The 19206-nt window shown below is 39.9% G+C and overlaps 1 protein-coding gene across 1 annotated transcript in view; it reads left to right on the plus strand.

Moving 5' to 3' along the window:
* Positions 1–19206, plus strand: part of pappaa (pregnancy-associated plasma protein A, pappalysin 1a) — a 93162-nt gene that overhangs the window by 43656 nt on the left and 30300 nt on the right. The window contains exons 11-14 of the mRNA XM_077542657.1: positions 8159–8269; positions 8836–8971; positions 10006–10219; positions 13748–13922. Of these exons, the coding sequence (XP_077398783.1) occupies positions 8159–8269; positions 8836–8971; positions 10006–10219; positions 13748–13922 (636 nt within the window). The remainder of the gene's footprint in view (positions 1–8158; positions 8270–8835; positions 8972–10005; positions 10220–13747; positions 13923–19206) is intronic.

Here is a 19206-nt window from a genome sequence, read left to right on the forward strand (position 1 = left end):
AATTTTATTAGAAGTGGCCATTTTTCTCCCTCTTCCAATCTTCTACTTGTTGAAGAGATTGGTCGGTGATGGATGTGACATGATATGCTTGTTTGTCTTTTTTTTCAAGGATTTTTGGAAAATATTTAATATTGTTTGAAAATATTCGACACAATTAGGGATTACATTATTTGTTGAATGGACTGAGGGTAACACCAAAGCAGTGATAAAAATGGCAAAGTGAATGTTCATATTCATGAGTGAAATTTGGAAAAACAGTAACGATGTTTTCAGCTCCACTAGAAATGGTAAGGTGAGGAGTAAAATGGGCTGAAAAATGGGATTAGTGGCCATAAAACGGGTTAGTTTGACTGACAGTCTTCGCTGTGTGATGCTGCTGGATAAAAAAAAGTTGCAGTGAAAATGGCTCGTTTACCATTGTTATCATGAAATACCTTGAAATGAGCAGTTTGAGTTGAGTAAAACTCATGGACACCGGCAAATTAATGACCCCGTTCAGTGATTAGTGCAGCTCTCCCATTGCATCTCAGGTGGTTTGTGTTATTTGTAACACACCCTTGATTCGACTGGGGAATTAAATACACTACAGTTGACAACACGGTGCACAGCGCATTGTTCTATCATCACTGAGAGTTTGAATATGGTGCTTGATTTGGAGGGGGGGATTGAGAAGTAACCACTGACTTGTGTATTTGTGTGTACATGAGTGCTCGTTTGCATGTATGCAGGGGCTTTGCGCACATTCCAATTTCAGACGAGGCAGCAAGGCAGGTGATTTCTCCTGAGATATTTGCTGCCCAGGCAATCTCTGACGCAACCCCTCGGGCATCCCTTGAGAACGACACCCTTAATTATACATAAGTAACAGAAAGGGATAACATTTGAGTTCTCTCACGCTGCCAGAAAGTGTTTCTATATGAAGTTCATCCGCGTTGAGGTGTAAAACACATGAATGAGGCTGGGAAGGAATAATATGGAATCATAATGGAATGAGATGTGTAATTGTTATTGCCATGGAAAGTGCGTAATGGTTCAGTGTTTTAGTCAAGACCACACCAACCGAGACCAAGATATTATTCAGACTAAGGAGTATCGGAACTGAGACAAAATAAATACTTTTGGAGGTCGAGACCAAGACAAGACTGTATATTTTCAAAAAAAAAAAAAATGAATGTACAATGAAACAAATCTTAAAGTTAAGCAAATTTGTTCTTTCACTTCTATTAGGCAATCATATTTAATAAATATGAATTGTCCTGACAAGCCATGATAAATGTCATTTTACAAAGAAAGAGGAGGAAATATGTCTCAACCCATTTACTGGTATAATGAATTAATCAAATAACGCCTTGGGGCTCGACTAATAACTGACATGTTCATTGTTTGGTATTCTGTTTTCTTATTTTTTGACAATGCTATGCAAGCTATCTTGGATGTAATATTAAGTAGCCGTTAACTGAACATTAGCAAAAACAAAACAAAACTGATTGAACGAAGAAAGAAAAGACAATTTTTGCTCATTTTCTTAGAATGGGGTGTTCTGATTTTAACTTTCCCAGTGCAGTTATTTAACAGTTATCTTACCTGTCTACCCGTCGACAAAAGTTGGATGTTGTGCCAGCGGTTTTTGCAAACAACGGAACTCTGTGTTAGTAGTACTGGCCTGGACTTGAACGGTCTTGAACAAAAATCCTGAGTCCTTCCGAGACTGAGACAAGACAGTAAAAATGTCTTCCATTCCGAGACAAGACCAAGACCAAGGGGTCTTGAGACTGGTCTTGAGCCCAAGACTGATCTTGAGAACTACAGTACTGTACAACACTAGGTTCAGATTAAGAGTAAAAAAACAAATCTCACCCATTTACCTGCCATTTAAACTAAATAAGTAACGTTTACTAATGTTGTAGGGCAAGACCCCACAAATCAAAACTGACTAAAACTTTGAGGTTGAGTCCAAGTCAACACCAAGACCAGGTTAAGCCTTGTGTGACAGAAATTGTAAAAAAAAAAAAAAAATGTACACAATTTGAGGACATTTTATGAACATGATACACAAACTAGTTTTAGAAGATGAAAAGGAATGTTGAAGATCTCTCCTTAAGGTTTGAAAATAGATGGATTGTTGGTATGTGTCACCTCTAAATTACTCAAATTGTCCTTGTGCATGTATGTGGAGTTGCTTTTTTTTAATATAAAACAGTGGCTTGCGAGAGACCATCACCAGGTTTCACTCAACCTTGAAGCTTTTGTATAATCCCAATGGATAGCCAAGCAAACAAATGCTGAGGGAGAAAATAGGTGGCCCACTTTTGTTTTACAGCGCCCAAAAAAGCAATCGGAAGCACCGTGTAAAGGCTACTGTAGAGCAGATACTCACATTACAGATGAAAAAAAACAAAAAAAACAACAGTAGCCGGGCTGCCGCTTTCAGCAGGAGAGGAAAGCCAGCTCCTTTGGCACGGACTCCCTCGCCAACATTCCCTCAAACCGCACAGACCTCGTCAGGCAGCGTGCCAGTGACATAAGCGTGTGGTAACATTAAAAAGAAACCTCTGGGATGGCGTTCCTTTTTCCCTTTTGCTTTTCCCGTTTCAATTATTATTGTGGCCCTGCCATGCAAAAACCTCAGTGCGGTCGGCGTGCTTTTTTTCGTGGCACTGTTGACCCCGCGTAACATTTTCAAGCTGTTAATATGCAAGGTTTTGGCCTTGTTCTGCTCAGCAAAGGGGACCACTGACTGAGGGACATTTATCCTCTCAGCAGACCCATCTGTTTTCAACTTTCCACCATTGCACGCTCACCGACTCCTATATGTTAGATTGCGGTCGACGCTCGCTACCACCCAGTCTCCCCTGATGAGACGGGCTTAGGTAAACTGCATAATTGCCCTCCCTTGTTAGCGCTTAACGGCCTCACTCTCAGCAGGCCACCGACGTCACTGCCATTAGCCCTGCACCAATGAGACGGTGAGCCTCAGTGGCTAAGGGTGGGACTGGGTGAAAGGACATTACCTCACACGCCAGGCGCTCACCAACATTCCGGTAAACCATGGGACGGTGCTTGGAAAGTGGTTCATTTCGCTCTCTGTTGCTTGTTCTCTTTCCTTCCACAAATGCCTCGCATATGCTCACGTCTGCACAGGCTCCAAATTCATTGTATGTATATTTGCCAAGAAATAGACCTAAAAACATACCTGTGGCAGATTTGTTTCACTGTCAATGAGTCAACGGTTTCCAACCTCTGAAATGTCCCGCACCCCTATCTAAATTTAAGCTCCATCCTTCCATACCACTTGTGGGGATTTGAAGACCATTGCAGCTCATGCAGGGCAAAGAAGGTGGACTACACCTTTTTGGGCTGGCCACTGATCAACCGCAAGGCAATTTGGAATTCAGCATTCACTTGGAAACGAGCGTACACCCGATGCACTACCAACGGCTGTATTGGAAAACCATTTTTTTTTACCAGCCATGTGTACCACTACACAGCAACCGTCATCCAAGTTTTCACCCACAGAAATGTAAATTTGCAGTCCTTGGTTGGGTATCCCTGCCATGCTTGTGGTACACACCTTATCTCACTGACGTTGTCATTGGGAGGATTTGTACACAATGTCATGAATAGTATTCATAGTTTGTTGATATTTTGACGGTACTTGACAGCTCTTTGTGTGTGTGTGGTACATTCATTGATTCTCAGAAGAGATCCATAACTCCACCAGCAGAAATACAAGTAATGCATCAAAATCCATTTGTGTAAAATGCAGAATCATGCACAGAATTTTTTTTAATTTAAGAAAATTTTTGTCAATTTTGATTATTTTTCATAGTATAATTAGTTATAGAATACATACTGGTGAACATATTGTACCTAGCACATACTTAAGACTCAGTTCATGTTGATTCTACAAGTGATTTGTTAAGCCGTTGGCACAAACAGCAAGCATTCTAGTTAATATATCACAGCAAGTACCCTAATTATTGACTTTCTTAGGAGTGGCATAGAATAATATGGAGAGGGCTTGCCAACATGAAAACAATCACTTTATCTGGACTATGTGTTGCTTCTTTTCATTGCCAAGTACAGTAAAGATGACCTAAGTGAAGAAATGACCTCATGCTTGTGTTTATTGACTGCATTTATTGAGTCTGAAAGCATCATAATGAGAGTGAAAGCTCGGCAAGGTTTGTTGATTTTTCTGTCTGGATGTTTGTCCTGCCTGGAGATTCAGTACATCACTCTGTGAGAGTTATTGTTGCCATTGCTCAGTCTTTACCAACGTTTTCCCCTTTAATCTTTACTTCTAACTGTAATTGTACAATTTCCCGTGCCCGCAAATTTTCAAAGCAATGAGTCCGACGGTTTCCCTTTCGCTGTTTTTCTGCTCGGCTCCCTCTCTTCTCCATTGCCCCTTGGCTCCACATTAACGCTGCTGTTAGCTAAAGTGATGTTTAACAAACACTAGTGGGTGCCTACAGATATGGTTGGCCAGGCTATGGCCCGACCAGCCAGCTGGTACAAATTAAGACCACATGTTTTCCCTGTGAGGTTTTGTTCCGAGCGGACACCTAGAACTGTGTTAATTTGATATTGGTACATTGTGAGATCCTTGAATTTGTTACAGGACGTTATTGTTATTTTTCAAGTGATGTGAACTCAGTATAGTGGCTCGGCTACGTGTTGTTCACGTTGTGATGGCTGGAGTAAAGTTTTTGGAAGATTTATGGTTGTTGATCTCAGAACAGTGGTTGGCTTTCTCTAAAGGGAAAAACAAGTTCCACGCAGCAATGAGTCACAATAGTTTGTTTAGACACTTCGAATCTGGTGGCACGATTCAGACAGTCGAAAGTGGCTTTGTGTCGGCAGAAGTGAGGCACTTGTAGTAAAATGAGCAATAAAATGTTTGCTGACAGTTGGCTGACTGTTTCATTCATTCATTCATTCATCACTGCATTGGTAGCACGGTGGTTCACATAACTGACTTCTACGCAGCTGGCATAAGATCGATTCACACTCAATGCCCCATTCACCATCGCACCGCGACTGACTGGCGACATGTCCAGGGTGTAGTCCTGGGGCTACACCCGTAAAGTGTTGGAGTTTAGGGTTCAAGACTGGATCTCTTAGTATGTGTGGGTCAATTTCTTTCAATAATTACATAGTAAGGAAATCATGAGTGTACAGAAACAGGATGAATAAATATTGCGGTTCCAGAATTCTGTCAAATGAAGTCATTTTGGCATAATACTGAAAACTATTAAGCCACGAGCAAATACTTTTAGTGTGAAAGTCATGGGTTTACAATTAGTCTAACACATGGCTATGATATCTATGCTTGGGGAAAGCAAGCAAGTGCTCCATCTACTTTGTATGTTCCTTATGTCAACAACGCTTACAATTCCCTAGAAGTATTCACGTTTACATTCCTGTAATGCTGCAGACAGTTCCCTTCTTCATCATTGCTCTGGTGTCCCATCTCCACTTTTCAGAAGCACTGACGTTTTTCGGCTGTCATCGCTATGGACTAACTGCTGGTGAAATATACCTCACTGTGCATCCCAGTTGAAATCATCCATATTTGCGGTCTCCTCTTGTGTCTGGGCACCTTGAGACTATAAATATTCTGTGTACCATCTTTTGTCATCTGTTCCTGCTGTGATATTATGGCTGCTTTTAATCAAGCAATCAATTGAAAGGTCTGCTAGCAGGCGGTGTTGCTTAATACCCAGACTGAAGGAGGGCAAATGTCTGTGTCGTCACAGTCTTTGCAAAATGTTTTGTTCCAGTTTTGCATTGTTAGATTAGAGTGTGATGATTTTGGTGTTGTACCACTCATATGCAAACTACCGTGTAATCTTGCCTGTCAGTCACTTTTTGTGTGAACAGCCGCCTTGGCCCTGAATACCATATCCTATAAAGATACAGTTACTAATGCCTTTGACAGTTACTTTTGCCTCCAGGGGTGGGCTGACTGGTCAGTTTTGATACAGTTTGACTGTGATAGAGCTAAAGGCATCTGGTTTTCATTCAACCCATGTATTTTCCCCCATTTTCTCAATTTTATTCTGTTGAGTGAAAGACTCATGGCAAAGACATTGCAGAAAGAACCTGCCTCAAATTTGTCAATAATAGCTACATCACTAAGCAGATGTTTGTCCAGTCTTGCAGACTTTGGCTTTTGCAGATGGTAAACTGGTTGAAGTAGCCTTGGAATATTAATAATTGTTTCCATGTGGTTGATTACTCAACCTGTTATAAAGAGACTTCTATAAATGTCTGCTGGGTTCTTTAGCCCTCCCCTCAAAGCATTCGTCAACAAACGTTCATTTTTACTGTCCTCTGGGACACGTTTTTGGTCTTATTATAATACCTGATCATGGCTCAAAGTAGTCCAAGGAATGTTTCCCTGCAGCGTGTTTGAAGGATCCGACATCTTGCTGCAACACGATTTGTATCAAATTAAGCTTCTTAGGTTAACGCTATAGGCATGTGCATGATGGGATTGGTTGTACAGTACACAGCATTTTGTTTCTTTCCAAGAATTGCAGATAAATCTCTGGACAATAGTGTAGTTGTTCAATTAAGTTTTTGTCCAGTGATGATCCAATTATATGTGATTGCAATGTCCATAGCAGTCACTGTAGTGAACCAAACAGCTTGTTTTTGTTTTATGGAAGCAAAATTGTAGTTGTTGAAAAAAAATAACTTTTTTTTTTTTATAGAAAGGGAGCCTGAGTTGTTGCTGATATGACAGTTAAATTGTTGGATTACTTGGACTGTAACAATGTGCTTTGAAATGAACTGATCCATCAGTTTCTGCTTTGTCTCAGAAACAATATACAAATATAGACCGAGCATGAAAGCCAATTAAACTTGGACTGAAACAAATGCAGGTACAATATAACTGGAAAAAAACAGTAGTGATCTTAACATGAAACCAATCTTTCAGAAAATAAATAATACATGGAACCAAGGCCACTGCATGGTTATAGATGGGAAACAAGTGACCGACCGGGAATTCTTTAGGATCGGATGATAGATATACAGATAAACATACTTAATGGCTTTGAGATTTGATGTAAGATATTGAACCATCTTTAGAAAAACACGCATTATTGAAGACTGGAACTGGCTGGGAGGAAGAAGGTGAAATACTACACTGTATACTGGAATGGAGTGATTGATCTCACTGGGGTGCTTTGTTTTGAAAGTTGACTCAATTGAAGTTCCACCGGCGTCAAGGAACATATTGGGGTTGAACTTTAAGGGTACCACTGTATTTGCAAGAATACAGATGATTTTCATGGGAGCAAGTCATGCTACTACAGTGGTTTGGTTGTATTGTTGCTTTCTAGTCTTATGGTTCAGATGATTGGACTTAACCTGTGCAATCTCCTTAGCAATTATTAAATGACGAGGGGAAAAAAAGTCCATGGGACGCTATCCGCAAAATGACATTTGCATTCTCATAGGAATACTCATTTCTGCTGCATCAGCAGCTAGCACATGGCCATGTCAACAAATTCAGGGAAGAGATATATGGGCAGATAGATGGTCAGGACAGTTTTTCCATGGTGGCAGAATCTTACAGTAGCCTCCTTAGCAAAAATCTCCGGTTACGGGTGTTCCATTTCACTAACTCAGGACAGCGGGCAAAAATGGTCGTCACATGCCCTCCATTCGCCTTTGCTAATCTTTTAGTGGTTGTGTCCATTTGTCATCTTTTTCTCACTGACACTTTTCTTTCTTTTCAATCTGTGCTGTTTTCTCAACATTTCCTTACCTTTACAAACCTTTTACAGCAAATATTGACATGCAACACAAAGTGGACCCTTTTGACCTGCTTCCTTGTAAACCTGGCATCAACAAATTTGGCGCTGTAGAAGCACTTTAGCGCCTTGTAGTGGACAGGTGTAGTGTGACTTTTTAAAGGAAGCTAACGCAGCCTGGTTTTATGTAAAGCAATATTTTGATGGACTGGTAAAGAAATACATATAAGAACATTATCTTCAAAATGAAAGTCTTGATCATTGGAGATCACTAAAGTACGGTGGGCATGGGAGGCTATTACTACGACCTATTTTTGTCTACTACAACTACTACTGTAGTCAAAATAGTGGTAAATATTTTATGCCCTCTTCTTCTTGTCTTTCCTTAGACATGTCAGTCCAAGGTGTTTGATTTATCTGACGGGGTTTCCCAATACGCCTGGTTCCCATGTCACGACGCCCGCAAGAATCCCTGGGGATACCCAAACTACTGGCTTAAGGTAAAACCATACGGATTTAATTTATCAGTTGACTCTGATACAACATTTTGAGTCAAATAGGATTAGGAAATTATTGTTAATATATATATATATATATAATAAAATACATACAGGTTATATGAAATGAAAATACAAAAGGAAGGTTTAACTCAGTGTTTTTACAGTACTGTATCTGTGTGTGTCTCTAGCTATTAGCATGCAAAATGGCTCAATACAAGTGAATGAATTATCAGTTTTATGTGATCACATTCTAAACCAGGACACCATGCAGTGCAATATAACAATTTCCTCATTACAGTGGCTGCTTTCTTTAAATATACAGAACATAATCTTAAAATCATAGACATGCTGTATGTTCTGGTTATATAACATCCTATGTTCGTGAAACATTAACTTTTAGGATTTGGCTGAGGAGAGAAAGAAAATGTATTAAAAAAAGTATGACCACATAACACATGCATTTATGGGGCAATATAAGCAAACTGAATATGGCTCAGAGGAAAAACTTAATAGCGCAGTCAGTTTCAGTCAGTGAAAATCTAGTCTCCGCTTTTTTTTGTGTCCAGGCCCATTTTTCTCACCCGATGGTGGCTGCGGCGGTGATCATACACCTGGCAGCTGACGGGACGGGTTACATCGACCAGACTCAGTGTAACATCACTGTTCAGCTGGTGGACACCAAAGAAGGAATCCATAGTCTTGGCAAGAACCTTCATATACTTTTTATTTGTCAATGTTCTTTTCATACATCAAATGTCACCGACATGGACTGGCTGGTGGGGTGGGGTTGGGAGTGGGGGGGGCTGCTAGGTTTTATACACTATAAAAGGCACAGGTGGATACAGTAAATGAGATTGATGTGGCTGTAATGCATCAATTTTGTGGCATTTACCAATGAGGTATTTGTTCTGTGGAACTTCCATATATTGCCATATATCAACATTGATATTTATTATGAAGAGCATATATTCTTCTAACACATTTCCAAATGTGTTAAACAACTCACACTGCTGTGGAAAACATCCATCCATCCATTTTTATAGTTCCTATTATGGTTGGGCTGAGCTAGAGCCTTATCCTAGCTTATTCACAATGACTCAAAATCACAAAGGCACATATTGACATAAAATCATTCACACTCACATTCCCACCTATTGACAATTTAGTCTATAATCCTAACATTCATATTGTCCACCGTGCTGGGCATTGAAAATGGCAAATAAAAAAAAAAATACAGTATTCCTCTTTTTCAGGAAAACCAAACAACAAAAAAGCTCTCTATCAAATCTATTAAATTGCAAAATTTTCTTTTTGATGAATGTTCAGATTGCATAACATTAAACTAAGAAAAATTCTGATTTGATTCTGATTGCGCAATTGGCAGTTTCCTGGAATGTTCGGTTAACTCAAAACTATTCCTACACTGGCCAAATTAGAAGTTGGAACAAAAATAATCATTTTTGAAAAATAATGAAAATATCATGTAGTTTTGAGTGACACTGCCACTTCTTGTGTCAATTTCAGCTGTGAAAAATACCCGTGCCTCTAATAAACATTCACTTTAACTCCCAATTTGGCCACATTTTAAATAATTGCTCACTAAACTGTTGGCCTGTAATAAGCTGTAAACTGTGCCTTTTGTAGGATTTCCTTAGACTTGTGTTTACATTGGATTCAGTAGAAATATCTGGATTTGGTCAATAAAATCCAAAGCTTTTCTTGGTCCTTCTTCACAGGCGAGTGGCGACTAAGCTGCCGTACAAATCCATTGGTGATTCCAGTCAGTCACGACTTGTCGGTGGCCTTCTACCACACCAAGGCCATCCTGGTCGTGTTCGCCTCCCGCCTGGTGGCCATCTCCGGCGTCGGCCTGCGCTCTTTCCAGTCCTTCGACCCCATCACCATCAGTGGTTGCCAGAGCAATGAGATTTACAACCCTACCGGTCAAAGGTGAGTAAGCAAAATGTGCCAACATATCATAGGGAGTACAACCAATTCCATATTGTTAAACTTTTGCTATTGTTACCGCCGTTGAGACCATAAAATTGTAGTCTGACTAAAATTAGTAAATGTAATAATGTGCTTATGCCAAATGATGGCGTGCCATACCACAAGAATCAGACATGCTTCATTTATTTCAAATCAATCTGAGACACAATTCCGCGAATGTGCTAAACATTGCCTGTTTTCACTGGGAAGTTTATTTATACGTCCCTGACGGACAAATTTCCTCTGACCAGAAATGATTCGTTAAACTCCAAACAGTCTAGCAAAGCAGATGTCTTGATTCCCCACAAAAACACATACAGTGTAACCGGAATTGCCGTCAAGAAAATAAAAATAAATACATAAAATATGTTTTATATATATATATATAAAATATATAAATTAGATATATATATATAAAATATATATATATATATATATATATATATAAAATATATATATATATATATATATATATAAAATATATATATATATATATATATAAAATATGTAATATATTATATATATATATATATATATATATATATATATATATATATATATATATACAGTATATAAAATATATAATATATTATATATATATATAAAATATAATATATTATATATATGTATAATATATATTTATATATATATTTATTTATTTATATATATATATATATATATATATATATTTTTTTTATATATATATATATATATATATATATATATATATATATGGTGTTATTGATATATCACTATTTACGTCAACTGAACAACTTGGAGTTTCTACAATCAAATAACTAATGCATAAGTCATGTATGTGCAAACAATCTATGAACCAAGATAATTAGTTCCTATCTTTATTTTATGAGGATTCTCCCTGAAGAACATGTTTATTTCCAACGAACTATCACTTTTATGAAAAAGAAAAAAAAAGGCAGAATTTATACGCATGTGTTTTTACGAATATGAAAGTTAGTCAAATCAGCACGTTTTGCATCCGTTGCAGATAAACACCTAAATCCATTTAGATGTTTTGGCACATGACAAATACCACAAACATTTCTATCTCTGACCGCACACCTTCACGAAAAATCCTCCTTTGGGATGTTTACCCACAGCATGTAGCGCTGCAAAACCCTGCGTGTCTGTGTGTGTACCGTGTATGTGTGTATGCATCATCAGTGCGAACAGTCGCATGCGTGACAGCGGTGTGGCAATCGGGTTAACAACACGAGTTCCTTTGTGCGTGTGGTCACATGTCATGCTATTTGTGGTAAGTGACTCGTCGCCCAAAAAGTTTGAAATCAAAATGGTAGCGAAACTCGGAAGGGACCAATTTTACTGCAAAATCTCATTGGTGGTCCAATAAACAACCCAGAGGAATGACATCAACAATTGTATGGTGTTTGACTTTGATTTGAAGAGGCTGGCTGCATCATACATTGGCTTTCCTCACACTTATTTGTTTTGTTGTTTTAAACAAAACAAGTAGTAACCGTATAGTTCAGAGATGCTATTGTTGAGAAACAGAAATTAAATGGTCATATCAGTGCTGAGCCCATTCAAACTCTGATGCTATCAAGAACAGCGCCTATAAGTTTATAAACAGTCTCTCAGATGACTTGATGAAAACCTGCTAAACATGTAACTTTTTTTCTGACCACCGTGTCTTGAGGTCGGGTCCTTCTGTGGGAAATAAGTATTGAGTAAAACACCAAAATCCCAAGAAAAAGCACATACACTGGCACAGAAGTTTGTTTACTTGATGCCCGCTGAACTGAGGTCACATGCAAACATGTTGAAATGTGACTTTTGAAGCTTTATTTGGATCAAATTTTGAATCTTGTGAGCACAGGCGTCCACTCCCCCCAACCATATTTGCCATCTCCGCCAATTTCGCCCCCTTTTGTGTGCCCCCAGCTCTGGTGCTGCCTCGCTCACACATTTCCTGTAAAATTCCAAAACACCACATCCCTGCACCCCACCCCTGACCCCCCACCCCAACCCACCTTCCCTCATCCGCCTCCACTCGGAGTCGTTAACAACAGCAAAAGCTATTAAACGTCACTTTGAACACACTGTTCTCCCATTCAGTCTTTTCGTGCCAGCCTATGGTTAAGTATTGTGTTGCACTTTTCATGAGGAAAAGCACGAGGGGAGGCTTAATATTGGGTAGTTAAATTCAAATTTACGACAGAAGAATTCCAAGTAGCAAAGAATATAAAGAACCTCTCATTTACATCCAATACATAGTCCTCAACTGCTCTAATAGGCTTTTTATAGAATGTGAATAACATGTTTCAATTTTTTAGTATGTAACACTTTTCATATTTTATAAAATTTTAATTAATTTAAAAAAATTGATGTAATTTTTAAGTAATTTTTATTTCATATTTTGTACAAACATAGCTGATACCCGGCCTTATTTCAAGGTATTGGTACTTGCGACTGCCGTCTTGTGGCTGCTTTACAATCAGGAACTAAAAATAGCGATTAGGCATTAACTGCTTTGTACAGTAGTATATTGTTCATTTTTATCTTTCTTTCTGCATTTCATTTTTTTCCTCATCACCTCTACTTTCAAACATGATGAGGAGTAACTTTAATTCCACATTCTTACCCCTTTTCTTAATTCGCCAGTTTTTATGTTGCTATTTATTTATTGTTTAACCAGTTATGGCAATTGAGAACATGCTTTCATTTACATTGCCGACGTGGAGGTAATTAAGGGTTCAGTGTTTTGCCCAAGGGCACTCCGGCAGCAGAGAGTGGGAGCGGGATTCGAACCAATTGATTCTTCTAACCGACTATGATTGCATCATTATAGTGATGATACTGACATAATCCATGTTGCCCCGTCATGCATATCTAAGCATTTTATTTGGCTTAATTCCATTATGAACAATAAATTGTCACGCGTGTCAGTGGTGGGATGGAGCCATCGGGCATGGGCGCGTACATGCAGTGCATACGTACATAGGCAGCCCGTAATTCAGGGGAAGGGGAAAAAGCACTTAAACAAGAAAGATTAGGGCTACAAGAGAGGTTGTAAAACTGAAATGGACGACGAGATAAAACTCAAGATTAAATGTCTGCAGCCCAACGCACACACTAACACTTTCTGTGTGGACTCCTATATGGTAGAAAAAAAAAAAGAAGAAAAGTTGCCAGCTAGAGCGTGCAGGCATTCCATGAGCATGAAATGCCAAGACAGTCCTTATGTCCTGTCACTCCTCATTCACACATGCCACTCTACATTGTGTCTTCACCCCCAACCTGCACTCCCCCTCCCCCTCCTCAAGCCAAATATGGCCATCTTCTGACTCCATGTGCTTTATCGATCCGATATGTAAAGCAGTCATTGATGGATGGATGTGGCCGCTGACATTTTGCAGTCTTATTCTGCACGTATGTATATATTTGTAACTCTTCATTTCACCCTTTCACTTTTTTTCTACCCCCCCTCCTCTACCATCACCACGTTGGCAGTTGTGTACATTATTCGTGCGAAGCCATCGACTGCCAGGAGCCGTTGATCCGCAATGCAGAGCTCAAGTGCAGCAACGCCGGCCGCCACTTCTACAACGGCGACCGCTGCACCATCTCCTGCAACTCGGGATACGTCCTGCAGATCCACCAGGATGATGACATCATCAAGAGCCAGGTGAAGCACACGCGCATACTGATGTACCGTACACGGAGCGTATTGGGACATGCGTGCCGATGTGATTGCACACACGATGCAAACTTCAGCACACAAGTGGCCAGAAGCGAGCATCTGCTTGCCTCTGCACTTATTTTGTCACCTGCCAGTGCCACAGCCAGTCCCCCGGGGTGGGTGAGGTAGGGGGAAGGGATGACATCATCCAGGTAGACAAAGTGAGACGCCGAGGAGCTGGGGAGATGTCCACCCGGCGCCTCCTCTCGGCACACGTGAGCGCCTCATACCCGGCGTTTAGTCCCTCGCCGTCGAGAATGCTGCGCCATCACCTTCGACAGTCACTTTGTGTGGCTGTCGCTCCGCTGGGAACATGACATCATCGCATAGTGTCTGCTCCCCCTCCTCTCCCTCTTTGCCTCCCTCCCTCACTTGCTTGCTCCATCATTACACACACACACACACAGTGAAGCCACTGTTAAAGTGCGGAGATTTGCTACCGCCCCGGCACATAAAAGCCACTTGCATGTAGGAACCGACACGCGTAGGGGAAATTGCACTCAATGCCCTGCATAAACAAGACACTCACCCACAGATGCATATACGTGCACTTTACAAGTAAATAAACAAACAGGAGGGAAGACACCACGCTGTAAAGTTTTTGGATTGGCTCCAAGATGATGTAAAGGCTAATATAAATGCTTTGTCCCTCGGTATGGCTCACGCTGAAGCGAGACAATCTAATAAGAAACCAGATAAGAGAACAAAGTATCCACACATGTATAATAATTAGAAAAGTGAGCAGACTTTCCCAGACTTTATTCAGGATTGTGCCCTTTATAGCTGTCCCTGATGTGTCCTCTGCTCAATGACCCGGTCTGCACTGTACATGTGCATAAAGCGCCACATGGGAATAATTACACGAGTGGAGTGTGGAGGTGCATTTACATCCACTCGCACATCCACAAACACAAGAGTTCCCCATTGAGTCTGAGCGCGTGGTTAATTGCATTAGGTTTTGATTGACGGCGCACTTTGTGGCTATTCATCAATGCCAATTCATTTAGTGCTGAATTATGCTTTTTCAGAGTGGCAGGGGCAGGTATGCGTGGAGAAAGTGGGAGGGGAGGGACAGCGGCAAATGGGGAGGACGGTGAGGTGTGCCTGGTATTGTTTATACTTGAAAGTTATTTGAACATGGTGGAAGAGAAGTGTAAAGTTTTAAGCAGTGTTGGGCGAGACACCCCCTTAAAAAGAAAAAAAAAAGTTGGTAGGTGCCCCAGATGAAGGATTTCTCTGAAGGAAATCACATACTTATTGCATGTATGCCATACTTGTTGAAGTCTCTTCATCACACACAAGACGTTTGGGCAAACGCTGACCTTGAGGCATTATTAGAAAAGTGCCTTTTATGGCAAGTTATCAAATTTCACTGCAATACTCCACCAAAATGCAATAAAAAAAGTAAATTATTTACAATCTAGTGTCAACCATGTGTCTGGTATACACAGTTTAAGTTTGGTTGTAATCTAGCCACAGATTGGCTTTGAGCCACAGGTTTTTCTAATCAACTGGCAGGTAAACGATCTCATCTCCACCGGTTGAGTAGTAACTTATTTCATGTCTTTTTCGATATGCATATGGCATTTTATTTATATTCAGAAAAATGGTCATTCATTCAAGTAAAAAAGACTAAATAAAAAAATGTGAAACAAACCAATTCTAAAAAGTTAACTTTTCCTCAAGTTCACAGTACATACAAAAAAAAGGTCAAAAGGGCACGAAAATGGATGTATTGATCATTCAAAATTTGGTCAATTGTGTGGAATTCATTGCTGATTTATGGTGTCTCAAAACAAGTGAGGCAAAATGAAGTGCAATTCTTTGCTGAAACAGCAGAGGTGCTGTTGAGACTCTCAGCTAGTTCGCTATCTAAAGGAGGAGAACATGATGTCAGCTAGTTGAAGTTGAATACACAATTTTTTGCGCAATGAAACATTGGCGTGGAACATTCAGCAAGACTCCCATTGCTTACAAAAAGGAAAGTTGAAAAAAAAATAACAACAATTGATCATTCATTTTCCCTGCAGTGGATCGAGGAAATGTAGTCAAATGTCCAACCCTAGTCAGAGTCACTCTTAGGGCACTAAAATGGTTTGAATCATTTCAGGGATGATCCATGTTCCTCTTGACTCTCAAACTTGGCTACACATGTTCTTTAAGTAGGCAGACAGACAACCAAGTGCCAAAAAACATCAACATAAATTTGCGAAATGATTTTTAAACGAGCCTTGTCCCGTCACTCGGGGCGCCTAAATCACTCTGCTCAGCTCACATGTCGCCGATAATAGAGCTGATGTTGCAAAGTAGTTGTGCTGACAGAATGATGTTTATAATTACTCTATAGAATCTGGCGGGGTTGGATAGGGGCAGGATGTGGGTTTTCCACGGCTGGGACGGCAGTGCATGTGTCGGAACGCCGGACAAACATGCAGGAGATTTAAGACAAACACTGGAAACGCCCATTTTTACATCCCGATGTGAAAAGCGGGCTGAGTCTTGAGCCATCGTTCCTTTATAAAGTCAAAGGGAGTTCAACAACATGGACATTGAATTATCCGATTGCCCTCATTCGTACTGAAATTGTCTATTTTCCATTGACAAAATCCCAGAGGTAATATATAAGACTGTTAGTTTCTCATGGTTCCGCCCATTGACGGGCACCAATATGTTTGTTGTTTTAACATTTTACTTTGTATTAGTTGGGCTCGGAATCCCCCTTTGAATTCCTTTGGTCATTTGTAGACAAAATAAATTGTCAATTTGAGTGTTTTCCTATCATTTAAAACTAACCAAGTTTTACAGGTGCGATTATCTAAGTCAAAATGTATATTTCGAAGAGTTGCAATCCTGATAAAAAAAAAGAAAGAAAAAATAACTGTTTCAGTGGCGGCAAGTAGATCCACCAAAAAGTCTAGTAATCAATGCCATGCCATTTTTTAGGCTTCTGTTAGGGTCTGTCAAAGAAAAGTTGACTGAGAGATTTTGCTCGATCGCTACCAAATTTGAAGCATGTATACAAGACAGATGGACAATGCAAAATTGCCAACTAGTGAAGTCATTGCATGTGGGCAGAGGATGGTGTGAAGGGTGATGACTCACCATACAACACTGGTTCTTGGTTTTTAAATTGCTTAACATGGCATTGCAAATCATGTTGTTAGGACACTGACTCCCGTCACTTTAAATCAACTCAACTCTGTATTTGTAAACCGCTGTTTTCTTAAGCTGGAACCCAGGGGCAGCAGATACAATGAAAACAGCAGAGGCCCCAGAATTGAACCCTGTGGAACACCATAAGTTCTGTTATACATGTGAATTAATATTGCACATATTTGTTTGACCACTTTCTTATTTTGGCCAACAGAGATAGTTTGAAGGGATTACAATCATAAAGATATCACAACAGCCGCAAGTCGACTACTGAGTGCACCAAATTGCCTCCAGCACAGATAGGCTAAGTAATGTAGCGTGATCACCTGCAGCCAATGATAGCCAAGCGAGGTGTATGAGTCGGGTGTGTATGTTGACCTCTGCCGAACCCGTCAGACTGACTCACCAAATCCCTGGGGTTTAATCACACCTAGGTTAAGAACCACTGCCATAGAATAAGAAATGCTAATCGTTGCGTTCGGAAGCAGTTTGTTTTAGGGTCACATTCGAGATTCAAGAAGAAGAATCTGTCCTGGAGATTTTGTCGGATTGCCACAAAATTTAAACCATGTATATATCAGATGAGGGCCTGCTGATCTCTGCGCTGAGCTTTCTTCTATTATGCTTGTATGATGTATGTTGTATGATGCATGTTGAAACCTTGTGCCATCAATTGGTTTTATGATGCTGACAGTTTAGACTCTGGAACATATTATTCAAAATATAATTAATCTCAATGGGAAATTTCTTTGAAAGTAAACCAAAAGTTTTCATGGAATGGATTGTGGTTGCCTTGTTGCTTAAGTTGAAAAGTTCAGCAGACAGAGCCGTCTCATCTCCTTCCATTAGCTAGTTGTATCTTGGTGACATGATCCAGGAACACCTTCTTTGGAATAATTCTGTCTTTCTCCCATCCGTACATTTACTGTAATGGAGCAGTTTTTCATTTGCATCTCTTTCACGTGGTCGGAGAACACGGAGTACTGGCACCGCAGCTGGCTGATATCTACAGATTCTCGCGCATGCATTCCTTTTGGGCTGTATGGGCTTGCACGACAACTTGAAAGTGCTCGGCAAGCTAAATTATGACTGCACTGTACGTGATCAAGGCAGCCCGACTACATATTAGTGTGACCAGAAGACCCTCTTAAGTCTCATTAAGGCGCTGGTGCATGGTGTCCACGCGTGACCCGTAGATGTGTGTGGCCATGCGAGGGGGTCGCTATAAGCTCCGTTCTGTCAAACGCTGGTGGAATGTCCCAGAGGCCATTACATCCAATATAGAATAAAGGGCTCTTGGCAGCTACATTGACACTGGCATTATTTTAGTGGAAGGGCATTTGGAGTAGTTTGTTCATCTGTAGGAAAACCTCTTTTACATGCTTTCGTTAGGAACAACATGCTCATATATTACAGCATTCTCATCTGTCATAAACAGTATAAAAAATAAGATGAAGCACGTATGATTTTGTTTTTTAAATGAAAGGCCGAAAACAACGTTTTTTCTATTTTTAGTGAGTTTATACTGTTAATGCAATGTAAAAAAAAATGTTAATTATAAAAATAGAGCATTTTGGTGAAATATTTTATATATTGTATGGCTTTTTCTGAGTACAGCTTATTGCAAAGATGTTGTTGTAGCTAACTAGCTTTATAACAGGAAATAAAGATCAAACAAAAATGTGTACAAAATCCTACCAAACTCTTGCTCAAATTGCTTCACTGAATCATGTTGGATGGCTGAGTAGCTTCTGCCCTCTTCTAATTGTCCCTCCATTATAGAGTCCAAACACTTTGACCCTTGTCAAAGCTCTAGCCAAATTGGACCACGCTAATTAAAAAGTGCAACTCTGGAAAACTTCAATACCTCACCACTGCGTCTACGTCACCCTTGCTCCCTTTCCAGTAAGTGTCACATAGTTTTTGCAAAGGGCTTCACTTTTTTTTCTTTTCATCAAAGCTTGCAAAGCTAAACCTAAAAATGAACCTTGAATTTCACCTCGCCAATTACCCCCTAAAAAACACCAAAAAAGACAAAGTGTGTTGCATGTTCGCTGGGTGTGTTGCACATCATTTA

Source organism: Vanacampus margaritifer, chromosome 14, assembly GCF_051991255.1.
Source record: "Vanacampus margaritifer isolate UIUO_Vmar chromosome 14, RoL_Vmar_1.0, whole genome shotgun sequence".
NCBI lineage: Eukaryota > Metazoa > Chordata > Actinopteri > Syngnathiformes > Syngnathidae > Vanacampus > Vanacampus margaritifer.